Raw genomic sequence first — 18,267 nt, 5'->3', positions numbered from 1 at the left:
GAAGAAATTATCCTGGAAAATAAAATATCTTATGTCATAGACTTTATGACTGGTCTATAACTCTGACTGACACTGACCATCTTTATCTCCTGGAATATTTACCGCCTTTAACGAAACCAAATAATGCTCTTTTCACTTCAGCTTTGTATTTGACTTACATTCCTTCTGCACTAGCTTTAGAAATGTTCATGCTTCAAGTGTGACGTTGTTGTTATGGTTAATAAACATCTTATCCCATTAAACTGACCCAGTTTTTAGTCTGTTTTACAGTTTCGTGTTATTCCACCAACTATGCAGAGTCTGAAACAAACCTTTATTCCTGACACACTTATCATCCTACCTTTTGTGAACAAAGGAAAGCCTGTCATATTTTTAACAAACAATCTATCAGAAACAATGACAGCTATAAAGAAAATCACCCCATACCAAACTAATTATGTACAAATAATGACCTTATGGTAATTACTGTTGTTTAAAAGAAATAAGAAGGTTAATATTTTCCCTCAGTTATATTGTCCTGCTGTAGAACTTTGAGGAACTTCACATTTTTCTTCAGATCATGTATCTCAGCCTAATGTCACAAGATGTTTGGGAATTTTTTCTCCATTTATGTGCTTACACAGTCATATTTCTACATGTGGGTCAGTATGAGGCAGGCAGCATTACTATTTATGCTCATCACAACAAACTGCTGGGGACTCCAAAAAAGGAAGTGTGTTTACCACTTCAACTTCCCCTATCGCTCGGCCTTCAGGAGGATGTCATACATATGAAGAAAACAGAAAGAGAGAGAGAGAGAAAGAGAGAGAAGGAGAAGCTGTAGGTGCGTCCTTTCTTTAACCAGTCTTATTCTTGTGTCAAACATGCAGGTTGTTAGTGGTTCAAGATCACTTTGGATATACAGTCTTCTTCTGTCTTCCCTACACCTTTGGGGTGAGTATCGTTTACTGTAGGTGTTTCTAGATGCTGTAGTAACTTTGTTTTGCCAAACAACTTAATAAAGTAAACAATATGGCTATTATAAAATTCCACATTGTGTTACTGGCTTAAAATATGTTATTCTTGGGGATTTTAGCACCTGAGGAATGGGCTAGGGAATAAAATATAATACAAGGAAAAACATAATATGTAAATGTAGCTTAGAACAATTTTCAGTCCCTAAAATGTACATTAAAGTATAAAGATGGACAAAGGAAAAGACTTCAGCTGGTATATGTCTGTTTGGTCCACCTTAACTCCACTAACTTATTCATACATATGGCTAATACTTACAGCTGATGTAAGATGTGTACTGGTGATATACCAGTGGTAAATATCAGCAAAATCGTTCATATCTGCTAATACAGATCTTAAGCTTATAGCTGCTGATACCAATATCATGCTGATAATATCATGCATCCACAGGATGGACAAATATAATCAACGCTCAAATCACTACCACTGCCTCCCAATTGTAGAGGGATATTTTTTTTTAAAGGAATACCGTAAAATTTTTCTTGCAACGAAAGTCTCAACCATTAAGTGCCACATTAAAATGTGAGAGAGGATGTAGTCAGCTGTATAGCAAACCATACTCACATATGGGGCTTGCTCTGTTCTTAAACTCTTCCTCTAGAAGTTCTGTGCTATTATATTGAATTCGCTTGCTTGTCCGTCCTCTTAGGGAACATGAATATAATTGCCTAAAAGTGACAGATATCTCTTAAGATTTTCATGGCAGTTAGCGAAAAAGCAATAAGAAGGCAATGAATCAGTAAGAAGTCAGTGTCAGGTTTGGTGAAAAACTCAAAATGAGGACCTAAGTGCTGGGGAGGCACGAGGAGTATCACTGAGAAGAAACACAGAGGAAGACATGCGACGATCTGACAAAGGACAGGGGCATATCGTTGGAAAGCCCCTTTTAAATGGTGCTACATCAAGGAATATGCATTTGTCGGAGGAACGGCATTTTGCTGTTGCTATTGAGTCTCGTTTTGAGCCCAGTTGGTACCTGATTGACAGACTGATCTGGATTGGACCTATGTGATAGGACAACTTCAAGCTGGTGCTCCATAAAACCAAGTTGCGGCATTATTTGGTAAGCCCTAGAACCTCTAAATCTCTAAACTGAAAGCCAAGTTCCATGTAACAGGGGATGCCAGAGGCCACGAAGTGGGTGACAACACCCCAAGAAGATCGTTTCCTCACCCTGTCAGCACTTAGGAATTGTAGGCTGTCTTTGCGTTCAATGTTTGCACAACAATATGGACGACGGCTCTCTGCCTGATGGTGAGAGGATGGTGACCAGGCTGGTGACCGTCATGAGGAGGACGTGCCAGGCTGTTCTAACTGTGTATGGTTCTTCCACATGCTACTGAGGCTCCTCTTGTTTAATGAATAAATTGACAATATACTGTATGTTGTTTCTTTGGACTCCAATCTTCCAGTCCACCAAACAACACCAAACAAGAGTCAATGACAGAATAAGCTGTTTGGCAATGGCAGAGAAGATTTGGCAAATTTTTCATGGGTGCAACCTACATACTCAGCTCTGCTGCTCATTCCACAAATGTATGTTCCTTACAAATGTGGCACCATTTTAAAGGAAAATAAAGAGGCTTTCCAGTGATATAAAACGTATTGCCAGGAAGCACTGTAACAACACAAAAAAATCTTCCAAACACAAATTTCCTTGTTTTTTGTGGTAGGTTAAGAGATATGGCAGGAGACCATATTTGCCTTTTTAGTACAATCCTGCTATTTCATATCCTGTTTACATAAAAAGGTGAAAAAAACCCACATTTACCTATTTGGTAAAGTTTTATCATCACAACATGAAGCAATCTCAGCAGCATTTTGAAACACCTGCTGCATGGATGAACACCTTCTACAGCTCAGAGTGAAGTTATGAAACTCAACCGATCCTTTCATCTCTCAATCTCTTGTTCATAGAGGGACAATCGACTCCCACACCCCCTCTCTTTCTCCCACCTCCTGAGATTTACATCCACCTGAGGACTGAGGAATCAGCGGTGTTGGTTTGCCGGGCTCCTGAGGGCCACCATGGGACCATCTTCATGTTGTACAAGTACAGAGAAAAGGTAATAATTTAAGCCTTTCTATGTCAGTGTTTGTGGTCCTTTTGCCCTCTGTCAGTTCCTGTTATTTGATTTTGCTCTGGTATTTTTCTTGGTTCATTTAGGTTGACTCTCAGGAGATAAATTCAAGTGTGACAGAGGTTCAGTTCACTGTGAGGCTGCAAGAAGGTGATTCAGACCAACAGGAACTCTTCTGCTGTCTGTATAAGGACCAGGGCGGTCGATACAGTGGTTTCAGTCCCTATTTGCCACTGGAGCACCAAAAAGGTATGTTTGCGATGCTTCTTTTTCAATATTACACACACTTCATGGTTGTGTGAAGCTGTATCTGCACCATTTTATTAAATGTGAAACACAGAGGTGGAGGTAGTAGACTAAATATATTCATTCTGCACCCCGTCGTGGTTCTACACATGGTTTAAAACAATAAACACTCCCATCCGCTGCAGCATGCAGGTGCTCTGTGGTCTCTCATTGTCTTCCACTCTGTGGGCGTGTGTGCTGTGTCGTTACATCCTGCTCTTCATATTGAAACCACACACTCACACACATTTACAAAAATCATCAAACAGAATGTGAAGAGGCTCCAATGTTGATGGTTACATAGGGCGGTTTGGCGGGCAACTGTGGCAAACCTAGATTGTTAGAATGCTCAAAAACAATTTAGATAATGTTTAAGTCACTGCCATGTCACTTTTTGGTTTGTTGGTAGAGTTTTTGAGGTGTTAGAGTTTGACATTTAACAGCCATGTTGATTTTCACAGTAAGGGTTGGCAAACATCTTTACATTGTACACCCATTGATAATCAATAGGAAACAAAATGGTCTAGTTTAGAGATTCTCAACTGGTCTTGCCTCTGAACCCACCACTATCACAACCAACCAACAATTCCTACAATTTTCAACCACTTAAATTTATCTAATGATTAATGTTACGGTTTGAAAAAGCTATGATTGAACCAAGAGACAGGACTGCAACTAACATGTTTAAAAATCACATCACCAAAGAAGCCTCATGGACATTTATTTAATTGGCAATTTTTTTTTTTTTTTTAAGATCTGGAGAAATTAGCACATTATAATGGGAAACCCACCTTTGCTACTACTAGATGTCAAGTAATAAGTTGTGATCTCAAGTAAAAAACTAAAATGAACTTATTACCATTGCAAACTACCTTTATGATCAGAAGTTTGACATTTAAATATGGAGCCTAATGGGGACTGACTCACTTTTGGAAAACCCCCTAGTGATTCCTTGGGGAATTGCTGTTTTTGTCATCTGCGTGTTAGCTTTGTGGGCTCTTGCTTGTATTTCATTAAAAAAAAAAGGGGGAGAGGTGTTAAAGAGGTCACTAAAATATGCGTTACTCCTGTTTTTCTCTACTTTAGCAGATGCTGACCCCACTCACCCCATACCCTCTTACTCTCCTCCTGTCCTGTCCGTGACGCCCTCTACTGGTGTGGTAAAACATGGAGACATGCTATCCTTCAGCTGCTCAGTCCCCACTCTTCCTCAGTCTCTCGCTAACTTTGAAAACAAACCAGTGAATTTTGTTTTGCTGAGGACTGCTGTGAGAACAGGAGTGACATCTCCCATCTTCCAGCCTCAGTCCAGTCGGACAACTAACCCCGAACCCCTGCCAGGGCTCTTCACCTTAGGGCCAGTGAGGGGAGGAGAGGAGGGTGGGTACACCTGCCTTTACCAGATCGCTACGAAAAAGGGATTGGTTAATTCAACTGTGAGCAACCTTGTTCATGTCACTATTAAAGGTGAGGATATTTCACAGGATGTTTTAGCTGCACTCTAACAAAAATTTTTTTTTACCCCTTTCTTTAAACCTGCATTTGTATACTTGAGTTGTTTTTTCTTGCATGTCTAAATCATGTGAATTTATGAGATTATGAGCCTTTTTTTGCAAAATTTTGCTTCATTTTTTGGAGGGTCAAATATTGAACCACTCTTAAACATACATTTTTAGTTTTGCTGAAGAATGTATTGTTTGCATTGATGACATTTACAAAGGAGTTGATCGCTGATATTTGTCAGCAGAACTTCACAGAAGTTCAAAAATATTCACAAAAACTCAAACATTTTAAAAAGTTGGAAGGTAGTGGTCGGAGGAAAAAGGTCTTAATCAACTGATATTTAAAAAACCCATCACATTCTAAAAATGTTCACATTTGACCCATTTTAAGTGCAAAAGCTCTGAAAAATCCATCATGAGAGGAAAACAAAAATCAGAGCATATTCACATTTAACACATTTTTCAACCTTTAATGGTTTTCTTTGGTTGTTTTTGTTACCAGACACATTACCACTGCCCACCCTCGTCCTCCAGCAGCAGACAGATGTGTGGCATCTGCTCTGCAGAGGCTCTCCTGCATACCCCGGTGCCCTGTTCTCCCTCTACCTGGCTGATCACGATCTCCCTGTTGCCACTCAACGTGCAACCTCTATTCTCCATCAGGTCGCCTTCCCAGTGCCGGTCCAGGAAACTCCACTGGCTTTTTACCAATGCCAGTACACTGTCCTACTGGGAGAGGCATGGAGCAACTCTGAGCGTAGTCTCCCGTTGATTGTGACTAAAGGTAATGATTTACAGTAAAGCTGTATGAGTGTGGCTTGGATATAATGTCAGGTTAACACCAAATATGACCGTTTATCATCTTCTTTTTTCAGGAGCAGCCCCTCCAGCAATGCCAGGTAGACTAACTGAGAGAAAGCATTTAATATTCAGTGTGAGCTCTACTTGTGAATTTTGAGTGTCAGACAGTAAAACAGAAAAAAGACTCTCCAGCTAATCTAAATTAAAAGAAATTCAAGCCATATTTACTGCAGAGAAAGCTGCCACGCCAGTTAGTCTCTACATCAACTCTTAATCATACATCTACTTCAGTGACCATGAATGTAATCATTTATATACCTCACATAATCTAAGTGTGATTCCTGCAGATGCTCCTGCTGTGGACTGGCCTCTTGTTCTGGGCTCTCTCTCCGCTGTGGTTTTGTTTCTCTGTTCTCTGGCTCTCGTGGTTATTGTGGCACACCGGAAAGGTATTGCACACACTAACAGTACTTCACAACACTTCTGTTTTCTCAGGAATTTATTACACTGTAATGATTGTCATCCTGTGTAAAATGTTAATGTTAATCTTCTTCCTCTTTCCCTTCCGTTTTTATTTAGCTAAAGCAGCAGCAGAAGAAAGGAAGAAAAGGTACTGGCTCAGCTGATGATTTTAACATTGTGTGTCCCTTAAGTGAATAAAAATAAGTGAGATTTATGTGGCTTACTGAGGAGACACATTGGCAACATTAAAAATGTACTAAGTGCAGAAATGTTCCACTCATAATAAGCTGTTTATATTCCTTTTAAACTGATAGACTGTGATTATACGTTGGTGGGCAATGAGCATCAGAGGGAAATTTGCATGTGTTAAAAGCCTCTTACATAATTTTATCATAGACTTCCTCCAACAAAGCTTTGTTTTAGGGTATTAAGGCTGATTTTTATATATTTTAGTATTTCAAATACTTCTTTTGGCTGCACTGCTGGTAATACATTTTGCTTTAACTGTTTCAGACAGGAGGCACAGTTTTGGACTCAAGTTCATGCAAAAGACCATATTGTTGGTGAGTTAAAAACAATATTATTGGCCAAGATGCAAGAGTGTGTTTAGACTTTAGTCCCGTTTTTGTTTATGTTCAGGATATGGCATTAACATGTCTACATACATGATAACTACCAGTCTCATGGTTTTTAAAAGCTGTAACTTATTTGCCCGGGTGCCTTTGATGTTGAAAACAAATCAACAATTTTAAATCAAATGAAAATGCTGTGGTAAAAGCCTCACCTCATATGCACATTTGCACTTACTAATCTAGTAACTGTAACTTAAATCTATGCAGATAAATCCCTCACATCATATACATATATGCACTAATTTATCTACTTACCGTACCAATAACTAATTTAATCTATTTATCATACTCAAATGCTGCATGTAATTAATCTATTCACTTTACCTCAGATGCTGTAAGAAGGCTCTCTGTGATAAAATGCATTACCTTATAGGCACTAATCAACTATATTAAATTATCTTACCTACCTCATGTAAATCTGCCCACATCCTTGCATGTTTTTATACTCTGATCATCTCAAGTCATCCTCCATGCACCCTTTGGATGTATTGCAACCATACTATTAATGCACAGGGACTTGTATATACTTAGAAGTAATGCCTTAAACAGCTTGTACATATTTAAATCATAGTTTTAATTTAATTTTTATAGTTTTGATTAATTAATGTTTAATTCAATAAAGCTTAAAAGCTTATTCTGATAGTGAATATTAGACTACAGTGGCTTATTGTGGGCATGGCTCTATTAATTGACAACACTGCTTTGCAGATATAGTGCTTCCATCTGGTTTTTAGCAGTAGGAGAAGAGAGTAACAGCAAATATTAAACATGTCTTCACCTTTGACTGGTGTCAGCCCATTACTGCCACCACATAGGGCAAGAGAGCAATTGGGTATGTAATGGAAATAAGATACCCAGCTGTCAGCATTTCAGTGCTTTCTCCCATCCAAACTTCTAGTTACACATCATTCTGTCATTTACAAAAAAGAAGCACAGATTCTTGGCCACTCCAGAATTAAGACCTTGTCATTGACAACCAGAGTCTCCATTCTTAGAACTTTAAATCTTGCGTGGTTAAATGTAACTTTAGAATAAAGAAGCTTATTATGCTAGCTGTTGGCCAACCATTACATCCACTGACCCTGCAATTTTGGACCAGCTACCTCCCTTATCAGCTGGAATGTGGTATATTTTACAGATCATGTTTAACACTCAGCAAGTGTTGTCCATTTTACCTTATGCTTCATGTTTATGAGACTCACACTTATGAGACTCATGTTTATTTATGATATAAAATCAGAGTGGCTCCGATCGTCTTCCAAGCAGATCAGAGAGGGAAAAAACACTCATAACACACCACAACATAATCTGGCATGATAATCTCGACAACCATCTGATATTCCAGATTGTGCTGACTTTGGTTGGAAGGGTGGATCAGGCCGAAATCGGTGTCTGCACAGGTAGTTGGCAGCTGTCAGAAAACAGGGTAAGGTGTCCAGTTTACAGTGCCCCAGCATTTTTGTTCCTTATGGAGTTCCTCATATAGCAAAAAGGTAAGGGCTTGTCATGGTTTCTGAATTCAGGTTATGATGTTTGCATTGCCCAAACACAAAACAGGACACTTGAAAAAAAATGATCAAAAACGGGATACTCAAGTCCATGTAAACACGCTCAATGACAGCAGCTCTGCAGTATGTTGCATGAATATACATTATAGACCAAAGCTTGACAGTGTGCTGTTTGTTATTTTTGCAGACCTGACCCTCAGGCGCGCAAGCTTCACCTCTCAGGTAAATATTACTTAACACCTCAATCTCTGATTAATAAGGAAAAAAAAAAGATCATGAGTGCCATGACTCCTTTTTACCTTTTAAATTGTGTTTGTATTTCATCTCTCATTTGAGGCTAGCTAGCTTCATGTTGCTTAAAATATCCCCATTGAAGGACAGCTTGGTTGGATTTTGAATGCTTGCAGACTTCTCTGTGGCATCTGTCATGCTCAACCTCATGTCAATTGGCTCCTGGATGAGTGATTCTTAAAAATAGATCAAAGTTCATTAATTATTGAAAACGCGTGGATTGTTCTCTAAACAGCTGGACACTAATCTTGCAAAGCAGATAGTTTCCTTGTTTCTCATTGGCGAATCCATCTTGCAAAGCTCCTGTCTGAACCGTTTGGGCCCGTTTAGAAAGTGACAGTACCAATCAGCAACAAGGGGCAGTACTTTAGGGCGTGGTGGAGACGTGACGTAAGCAAGCAGCAACAAGAGGCTGGTGCAATTATGGCGGAAGACATAAGTGTGGATGCTGCTGAAGCGCTAGTTTTGCCAGAACTTGACGACATTTCTTTGTTAAAAGAAGAACAAAGATCAGCAGTGAGTTGTTTTTCGACAAAAGTCATGTACTGACGTGCCTATTGTCACCATGGTTCGCGTTATGCAGTTCTATATGGAATTTATTCCTCGGTAGCTGTGCATGCGCACCTTGGCAGTGGCGTCGACGTCACGTGTTTTGTTGCTCTGATTGGCCAGTAAAGATGTGACAGATAGAACGTTCATCCAGTCATCCTCTGAGTTTTTTTCAAAGGCTCTGCCCTTTCCCAAACGCCAAAGGTTTTCCAGATGGATGTGAGAAACAAATCCATCTGGCGCGTCAGGTTAGCTGGACACAGGCCTCTTTGCAAATAATACTGGAGTAGAAACAACTAAATATGGACTGCACATTTAAAGGGGATCACTTTACAGCTGAAGTTATAGTATAACTATAATTAAATAGTTATTTCATTGGGTTTTATCACTATATGCAGAACATTAAATAATGTCAAATTTACCCTTAAAACATGTTAGAATTGCAGCTGTAATGATATTCAATTCTACACAAAAATAAGGCTGCTAGTGCGCAGTTTTCTGATATCAGTCTGCCACTTCCTTTTGCTATCTCTGCTATTTCTGCTGCCTCCATATTTCTCCTCTAGATTCAATTGGACAAACAAGTATAAACCTTCCAGCCTCTGCTGTAAACACACACATATGTATTCATATACAGCCAAACACGTGGACACACTGCCACTTAACCTACATCCTGGACACACATAGTTTCCTTTTTTCCCCCAGACACTGGGATATTTCTGTGCAGGGTTTGAATCTCCCTTGCATTAGTTTTAATCACATTCATAAACAATTAGCTGAATTGCTCTCTCCAGGCTCCCTCTTTCTCTGGCTGTTGCCGCCAACTGACAGAAAGACCAGCCATCAATCAGGAGACAGCCACAACAGGAGCTGAATGTTTAATATCAAATTTTTTTTATTATTTTTCATTTTTTATTCAGTTAAGGCTAATGCTTCTTGTTTTTTTGTACTGCTGCTGCCCTGTTCCCTCTTTTTTAATGGAAACAGTTCAAAACTTATTTTACATCAGCTGTTTGAAGGGAGAAACATAATACCTCGAGCTCAGCAACAAAGAATAGTAGGTTGACTAGAGGACAATGTCTCACCATAATCTAAGGATGCTGTGGCTAACAGAAACTTTATGTTGATGGGAAAGATGGGGAATAAGATTATAGACTACATTAGATTTGGAAGGGTCAGAAAATTAGAATTGGGTTGCTGAATTGACAATGAAATGGTTACAAGGTTGAACATATTAAAATTTAAAACTGTAAAAGTAGAAGTAAAGTGATGATGTGACTGATAAAGAAGAAAGGGCGTTAAGGCTGATTTCTATAATATCTTGCACGTTTGTTTTTCTGATTATGTGCAGGAATGGGCCAGTGCTGGCACAGCGACAGAGACCAGCTCTAGATCTCCTTTATGGAACTCAATGTCTACATTTGCAACCCCGAGCCATCAGATCCATTAGAAAGCTTCTCTCTCTCTCTCTCTCTCTCTCTCTCTCTCTCTCTCTCTCTCTCTCTCTCTCTCTCTCTCTGTTTATATTTTATTCCAGGTTATCAGTGTAGCATCAGTTGGAGATACCCAGCGGGACAGGAAGTGCTATTTCCCCAGTTCTTATGTGTATTAGTAAAATTGTACAGTTTGACAGGATATGTTGTTTGGTTGATCTTTTATGTTTCTAAATACAGATTTCTTTTATTATTCAAGAACTGTGACTTTGATTTTTATTTATTTTTTTGTTTGGTAAACTGGTAAAAAAATAAGAACAGGAATGTTAGATTTATGTTTTCATCAGCAAGCACCTAAGGCCAAAGATCTTGACATATGTTATACTATATGTTGGTATGTCAAGATTAAAAAAAAGACAAAAAGAAAACAATTTTACTCCCTGGCAAGAATCGACCAGAAAACAAAGCAAACTTGAATGTTATTTGTCCCCTAATAGGTAATATGCAGTTGCAGAATACTTAGGCACTGTGACTGATCTACAGCTGAGGAAATGTTTGACCATGTACAAACTCAGTGAGCACGACTTTACCATCCAGAGAGGACGCCACAGACATAGAAAGAACAAACATTTTACCAGCTTTAGGTGCAACACTGTAAAAATATTGTTGCACTTTATGTGAGCAACACCATGAAATGGGCTTTCTGGTTATTTATTATTTATACATTTGTCTTTGGGTGAACAGCATATTCAGTTAAACAGCAATAGATCACTTTGGTTTGGTTCACTTTGGACAAAATAGGTTACTGCCTAAGAGTCTTGTGTTGTTAATAATCATAATAAATGAATAATGTCAACATTACTCACAAACGTATATAGGTCTTAAAATATTGTATGTGGTGGTAAAGCTTTGATGTTCATACTGTGTCATGATTGTGTAAGAAATCACTACAGCAGTGAGCAACATCAGCCAGGTGTAGTTCTGCTAAATATTCTGCAGAGGGCAGCGTTTAGACATGCTTTAAAGCCAGAAACACACCTGCAGTAGAGTTCAAAACAGCTTCTGTTCAGTAGAACAGTGTGTCTGTGATGAGCATGAAGGCAGTTACATTGCAGCCACTGAAAAATGAGTTTTTCCTTTACGTGGGGATGATATTTGAACAAGAACCAACTTTGAGAACATTGTGTTACAGAAGTTGTGCCTGCACTTGTTTTTTTGGTTTCCATCTTCTATCCTGTAGTTGAATGTGCCAAGACCTGTGTGAAAGTAAGAGAGGGAAAGGAATCAATATGGAGAGATACACCTTCCACCTGTTTATCTGGGTTTTATGGTGGACAATAACTCTGCAGAGAAGAGCTGTCGCTTTACTACAGGAAGCTACAAAAAGCTAATTCTATGTTATCACTGAGTTTTATCACATTTGACTGCACAGGGCTTTCCATCAGGATCAGAACTGCACACAGACAGTGTTTTTATTTATTTGTATTTTCTACCAACATAGAAATAAGCCTCATATCTGGCATTATACTCTTTTGTTCATGTCATTGTGTGGTCAGAAGCACACACCGTGGAGAAATTTAACCCCATATATATGGGCAGCCCTGTTTGAATAAGACACAGCATAATGGTTGGGAGCCCGACTTATTGAGCTCATGCTGGTGAATCTGAGTCGCACCTTAATTTGCAGCCAAAGCACACCAACCTTGTTGCAGCATCACCTCATGTATCTCCGTTTATATTTGTGACTCACTGAATTATTGCTCAGGTCTATATTAAGTGAGATCTCGAAATCTATGATATAGTAATTGCTCTTTTAATGGCAGCTCCTGCGGTGTCTCTGAGGTATTAGTGAAAAGGTATGTGCTGAGACTGAAGGAGAAAGATGTCGGCTTTTCCTTTATATCCTGAAAGTTATGGCGCCTGCTTTGAGTTAATAATTCAATTCAAGCTGATGCAATGCACTTTATTCATTTTGTAAGTCAAGGTTTTAGAAAAGATTTAGATTGGCAGACAAATCAGACGGTTCACCTGTCTCTGTCAGTGTGTTCACAGGAACAATACCAGACAGCCCTGTGAAAGCACTCAAAGGCAAAAGCAGATGGAAAGTACTGAGAGTTATATTCTTTAATGTAAATGAACAAAGCCTCAGTTAAGAACTCCATCTTTAACAACACCTTTAACCATTTTGTACTTTTTTCTAACTGGATAGAAATCAGAAAATACAGACAAAATATGATTACTAAACAAAACAAAGCCAGCCTTCAGTTGGCAGGCAATTAAGAGACAGCTTGTGTCTGTGTGAGTGTTTCTTGAGCCTTTTTGACATTTTTTATGTTTTCAATTTAATTTAAAGCATGAAAATCACTGAAACTTCTGGACTTACAGAGTCAACAGCCTGGTTAGATAACAGCAGGCTGAATGTACTTATAATTGTAGGTACTCAGTGTCTGTTAGGAGGATGCTCTTAGTGGTCAAATTATTGCATCCATTGTTAGCAGTTTCTATTACATAATTAGTATGCAATACAATCACATTTATCCCAAAAAATTTTAAAACAAAATAAGCATCTTTCTATTATGCGATTTCTCTTAATGTCTGTTTTTATGATGCATCTTCAATAAATCAATCATGGTCAATACAATTTGGCGTAAAAAGACTCTTCAATGTCAAAGTGAAAACAGATTTCTACAAAGTGATGCTAATTAAATACAAAAATATCAAATGTAAGAAGTGACTGCATAAATATTCACCCACTTCAAGTCAGTATTTAGTAGATGCACCTATGGTATTTGACACTGCAATTTTACTCCATTCTTCTTTGTAAAACCGCTCAAGCTCTGTCAGGATGCACAGGGATCGTGCTTGAACAGCCCGTTTCAGGTTCAGTCAATTTACTTATTGGAGTGAAGTCTGGGCTTTGACTTGGCCATGCTATGGTTCTCTTGCAGACTGATGAAGATTTCCTTCAGGATTTTCCATTTTGATGCATTATTTAAGCCTTTGCCTTTACAAGCCTTTTATGCCCAGAGGCTGAGAAGCATCCCCAGTGCATGATGCTGCCACCACTGTGCTTCAAAAAACAAATTATATTGACCATGAGGGATTTAAAAAATCAGTAAAAGGGTTGAACATCAAACATCCACTGTGACTTATGAATGTACGCTTCAGATTTTGGCAGTTATAGATCAAAGGTAAGTGAACCTGGTGTTCATCCCTTCTCATAAGCCCAATATCTCAGAAATGCTTTCAGTGGACTTCTTTAAATTTGGCCAATTTTTTTGAACTTTGCACAAATGTTGATCCACTCTGACTCATGGCGTAACCAATCAGATTTTGTCACAAAGGCTAAGTTCACACTACAGCCCTTAATATTCAATTCTGATTTTTTTACTCAGATTTTTCTCTGATTTGTTTTTTTGTTTGTTTGTTTGTTTGTTTTTTGTTTGTTTTTGGCTGTTCACACATAGTTGAACTCAAAAAGATCAAAAACGTAGCTGATTTAGAACCACATACATGAAAGTGCCCTGAATCTGATTCAAAAAGGTCAGATTCAATGTGACTTGTGCTGTTCACACTTTTCAAAAAAATCAGATATAAGTCACATATGAGCAAAAAAAGATCAGATATGAGTCACATGAGCATTGTAAATGTAGCTTTAATAGATCAAAGCTCTCTGGGACTCATCTTCATTCTTGCTTGGGAACACAATAGCTCAGGAGCGCTATGACAAACTTTCCACATATGTACACTCTGACACAAGGATGGACGCATTAGTTCTTGGAGGTCAAAGGTCATTTGACCTCATGTTCTTTGCTTGTAATTGCTACATCTCAAGAACTCTTACCGGGGTTTTCTTCAAACTTGGCACTATTGCCCACTTTGACTAAAGGGCTAAGTAAGAAGATTTTGGAGGTCAAGCATCAAGATCATTTGACATCATGTTTATCCCTTTCTAGCCTTCTGTCACTCCCACTACCACAGATACCACCCCAGCCCGGTCCTACACTTGCAGTAATTTAAATGCCAGGCTGTCGTTATCATATAAAGATATTTTCTTCAACATTCAAGAAAAAAATATATATCAACAAATCATTGAGGCAATCTTTTCAGTGAACACCTGTTCAATACAATACAGCTCTTCATACAGCATCAAAAGTGCTGTCACTGGTTTATGATGATTCTCTCTGACTCAGCTCTGCCGTCATATGACCTCTTCTTTCAAACATCAAACACATCAGGCATTAAAGGATAATATGTGAGCTATCAAAGGAAAGGCTCTAGGTCTCTATTATTGTCTGCTCAGAGAACAAACACACATGAGTCAGAGTGACTAGAGATCAAACACCCACTATTGTTACTGCATTACCAATGTCAAACTGACCATTTGGCATGCACATAAAGGCATTATATATGATTATAGCAACACAGAGAATTCTACTGCATTGAAAATCATCTTTTGTAAGAAGGGACGAGAGATAAAAGAATTCAGATCCTTCTCTAAAAAAACAGTATGCAACAATATAACCACTGTATTAGATTCTTAACATACTTTATGGTGCTTTTATTAAAGACATGTAGGTAACTATGAATTATGAACATGGTTTGTAAAACATGAAGTAGCTTAGAGCAAAATAATTTTGTGAGCATTCATGAGCATTTTTACCTGTGTGTTAAAATTTCAAATAAGTTTAGTATTAAGGTGTCCTTAAAAAACCTAACATGGTCTGAATTATACCAACCAGTAGACCCTTAGTCAGTCTCGTGGAAGGGGGTGGTGTTAATTGCCCTTCATGCAGTCGCTCCATTCATTTCTCTTTATTTACTAAAGCTCTGCAATGCAAGTCTAGCAGGAGTGGTGGTTTTACTATTGCTATGGGGGTAAAAATAATCACTGCAAGTCTTGGATAGTCCCTTACAATAGTTAGTGGTTTTTATGATGGATTTAACAAATGAGGAGAAAAGCAAGATCACTGTTGGTTTTTACATCATAAGGACATACAGCTGTGATCTGAACACAATCATTAATGAAAGGAGGATCATTAAAGTGTGATGATTTGGATTATTTATCAGCTCGGGATGTCTCACAAACTGAGTGACCCTGCAAGAGAGAGACAAGTGAGAGGCCACCATGACACCTAAGACTACCCTAAAGCAGCTGAGATGGGAGAGACTCTGCATTCAACAACTGTTGCCCGGGCTCTTCACCAGTCAAAACCTTTTCTCTAGTTCACCAAAAGGCATGTGGAAGACTCCATGGCCATGTTTGACGGACACCAAACACTGCACATCACCACAAATACACCATCACCACTGTGAAGCACAGTGGTGGCAGCATCATGCTGTGGAGATGCTTCTTGGCAGCAGGCCCTAAAAGGCTTGTAAATGACAGAGGGTAAAGTGAGCACAGCAAAATATTGAAAAATCCTGGAAGAAAATCTTATTCAGTCTGAGAACCATGAGAACCATGGCCTGGGAGAAGATTAATTTCTAGCAAGACAATGACCCAAAGCATACAGCAAAAGCTACACAGAAATGGTTTAATGACAACAAGGCCAAGTCAAAGCCCAGACCTCAATCCAACAGAGGATTTGTGGTTGGACTTGAAAAGGGCTGTTCACACCTGATCCTGACAGAGCTTTAGCAGTTTTGCAAAGAAGAACAGAGTAAACTCGCAGTGTCCAGAGGCAGAGGTAACAGCCCTATGTTTGGTTTATGACAGTGCAGTTGCACTCAGAGCACTGAAGCAAACTGTTGCCGTAAGTGGAAAAATAAATCGCTTAAAATGATCCAGCTGCTCCAGTAAGTGGACTAGTCTCAATCTCCCACTGTGGCAGAGGGTTTTCCTTAAGACACACATTAAGCACACTCTTTTAACTGAAAGCAAAATATTTTATTCACATTAATGCTCAATGAAAAAAATGAAACCTCTACTCACACTCACACACATCTCCCTCACTTCTTTTGTACTTTTGTCCTCTTGACAATGAGGCATCATAGGAGCAGCTGCTAATCCTCTGAATGCTGACTGTCTCACACAATGCTGCCTCGCTGACTTTGAGCCAGCAGGACTTTGGATGACGGTGATAATGAAATATCATGGAAATGAGTCTGGAGCTGAGCAGGTGATAGACAGGTGTGCTGGCTTTTTTTGCTGGGTCAACACATCTGAAAAGCAGCCAGATTAGATATCAAAGAGGGAGATTACCGAGAAAATAAAAGCCTGAATGAACGGTCTGGATGGGCTGCACTGTTTGATAGTCTGAGTATGGGAGAATAATCTTTGATCTTTGGCTCTACCTGTTTTTTTTCAGAGCTAACAGAACATACAGCATGGAGTATTTCTGACAAGAATTGCTTTGGTTGAGAGGGTTTTTTTCTGCATTCATTTACTAATAGGCCTTTGTTCAAAGATGATACATTGCTTGCTAAAATAGTAAGGCAGTGTGCTTTTTTGTCATTATTTCTGGCATTGTGGCATAATAGGGAAAGTTACCCAGTGAGGAATGAAGCTTAATAATTGTGAGCATTTAAGTTGCTGCAGGTCCTTCATAATAATGTAGAGGCAGTGTGGCACTGGGCTGCGTCCAGTCAAAATGAGCTGTTGAATTATTCATAGGAGATTGGGAGGTCACTAAAGCGTGGTCTGCTGATCTAACCTACACACATACACACACACTGTTACAGAGTGCCACTGGGCAATTTTATGTACTTAATTCGGCATGTTTCAAAGCTGTTTCCATGGTGATGCATTTCTCATTGATCAATGGCAGTTTAAGGGAGAAAAACAAACACTAAACATGAAAAAAAATATTTGCCCAGAACTAGAGCATTTGTTTTGTGTTGAGGTCTGCTGGAGAAACTACTACAGCCAGTCTAATTTTAAGCATCTGTGCAACATAAAAAAGTAGAACAGCATGAATGCATCTCTAGATTTATTGGATGTTTATAGGTCTTGATTCAAATTGAGACAAAAAGAAAAATCTTGTGTGAAGAACAATTTATTTAAAAAAATGTGAACTCATCCTTAAAATTCATCCTTAGCACTTAGGTGTGAAGGTGATATACCTGGCTCTGTAGAAGAGTCAGTACCAACAAAGAAATCTCCCTAAATATGAGTCATTCCTGAAGTGGTGATGTATCGTGCAACATCACTGGGCCCTAACACCACAGCTGTATACATCAAGAAGTCTGATTGGTTCAGTATGATTTGCACTATTTTGTTTTTCCACTGTCAAAAGTTGGAAAATATATAAAAATAACCATCCCACTTATTTGGCAGCCTTCTGTTGGGGTACCCAGATCGGACCCTGATGAGCATTGGCCCTTTAAGGGCGCACTCACACAAGGCCATCTGTACCGTGCCTGGGCCCATTTCAGCCTAAAATCAGGTACATTTGGCCAGTGTGAGTGCAATCGTCCGGTGCTTTGCCGCGCCACGCTCCGCGGCCACAGCACAGAAGGACGAGGTAGGCTGAGGAACGGCACGGATGCAAATGAAGGAGCACAAGCACGGGAATGTGACGTAACGTTAAGTAACAACAAGAGGACCTGCCTCAGAGCGCAGAGAGCACACCAGGTAGCAGCTGCATGCGAGAGACAGCAGGATTTTTTCTAGAAAGATAGAGAGAACCATATATTTTGTCTCATTGTATTCAAACAAGTTACAAAGATTTTATAAGAGCTAAAGAATGTAACCTTTAAGAAGATTT

The 18,267-nt window shown here is 39.0% G+C and overlaps 1 protein-coding gene across 4 annotated transcripts; it reads left to right on the top strand.

The window, feature by feature from the left end:
* Window positions 1-779: 779 nt before the first annotated feature.
* Window positions 780-10,913, top strand: LOC121507986. Of its 4 annotated transcripts, XR_005991773.1 has the most exons (12): window positions 780-933; window positions 2,932-3,080; window positions 3,182-3,344; window positions 4,467-4,847; window positions 5,385-5,666; window positions 5,758-5,781; window positions 6,031-6,132; window positions 6,263-6,293; window positions 6,659-6,708; window positions 8,123-8,203; window positions 8,473-8,507; window positions 10,477-10,579. XR_005991773.1 is itself a non-coding variant. In XM_041784424.1 (11 exons), exons 1-11 carry the CDS (start codon window positions 864-866, stop codon window positions 10,573-10,575), a joined length of 1,383 nt encoding a protein of 460 aa, XP_041640358.1. In that variant the 5' UTR covers window positions 780-863; the 3' UTR covers window positions 10,576-10,906. The 4 variants fall into 4 exon arrangements, 3 of the variants coding, with proteins under 3 accessions (XP_041640358.1, XP_041640356.1, XP_041640359.1); XM_041784424.1 differs by lacking the exon at window positions 8,123-8,203 and having other exon boundaries at window positions 4,470-4,847; window positions 10,477-10,906; XM_041784422.1 differs by lacking the exon at window positions 8,123-8,203 and having other exon boundaries at window positions 10,477-10,904.
* Window positions 10,914-18,267: the final 7,354 nt, after the last annotated feature.

Source organism: Cheilinus undulatus, linkage group 4 (assembly GCF_018320785.1).
Source record: "Cheilinus undulatus linkage group 4, ASM1832078v1, whole genome shotgun sequence".
NCBI lineage: Eukaryota > Metazoa > Chordata > Actinopteri > Labriformes > Labridae > Cheilinus > Cheilinus undulatus.
Note: the sequence above shows the minus strand (reverse complement) of the source record. Positions and strands in the feature narration are given on the sequence as shown.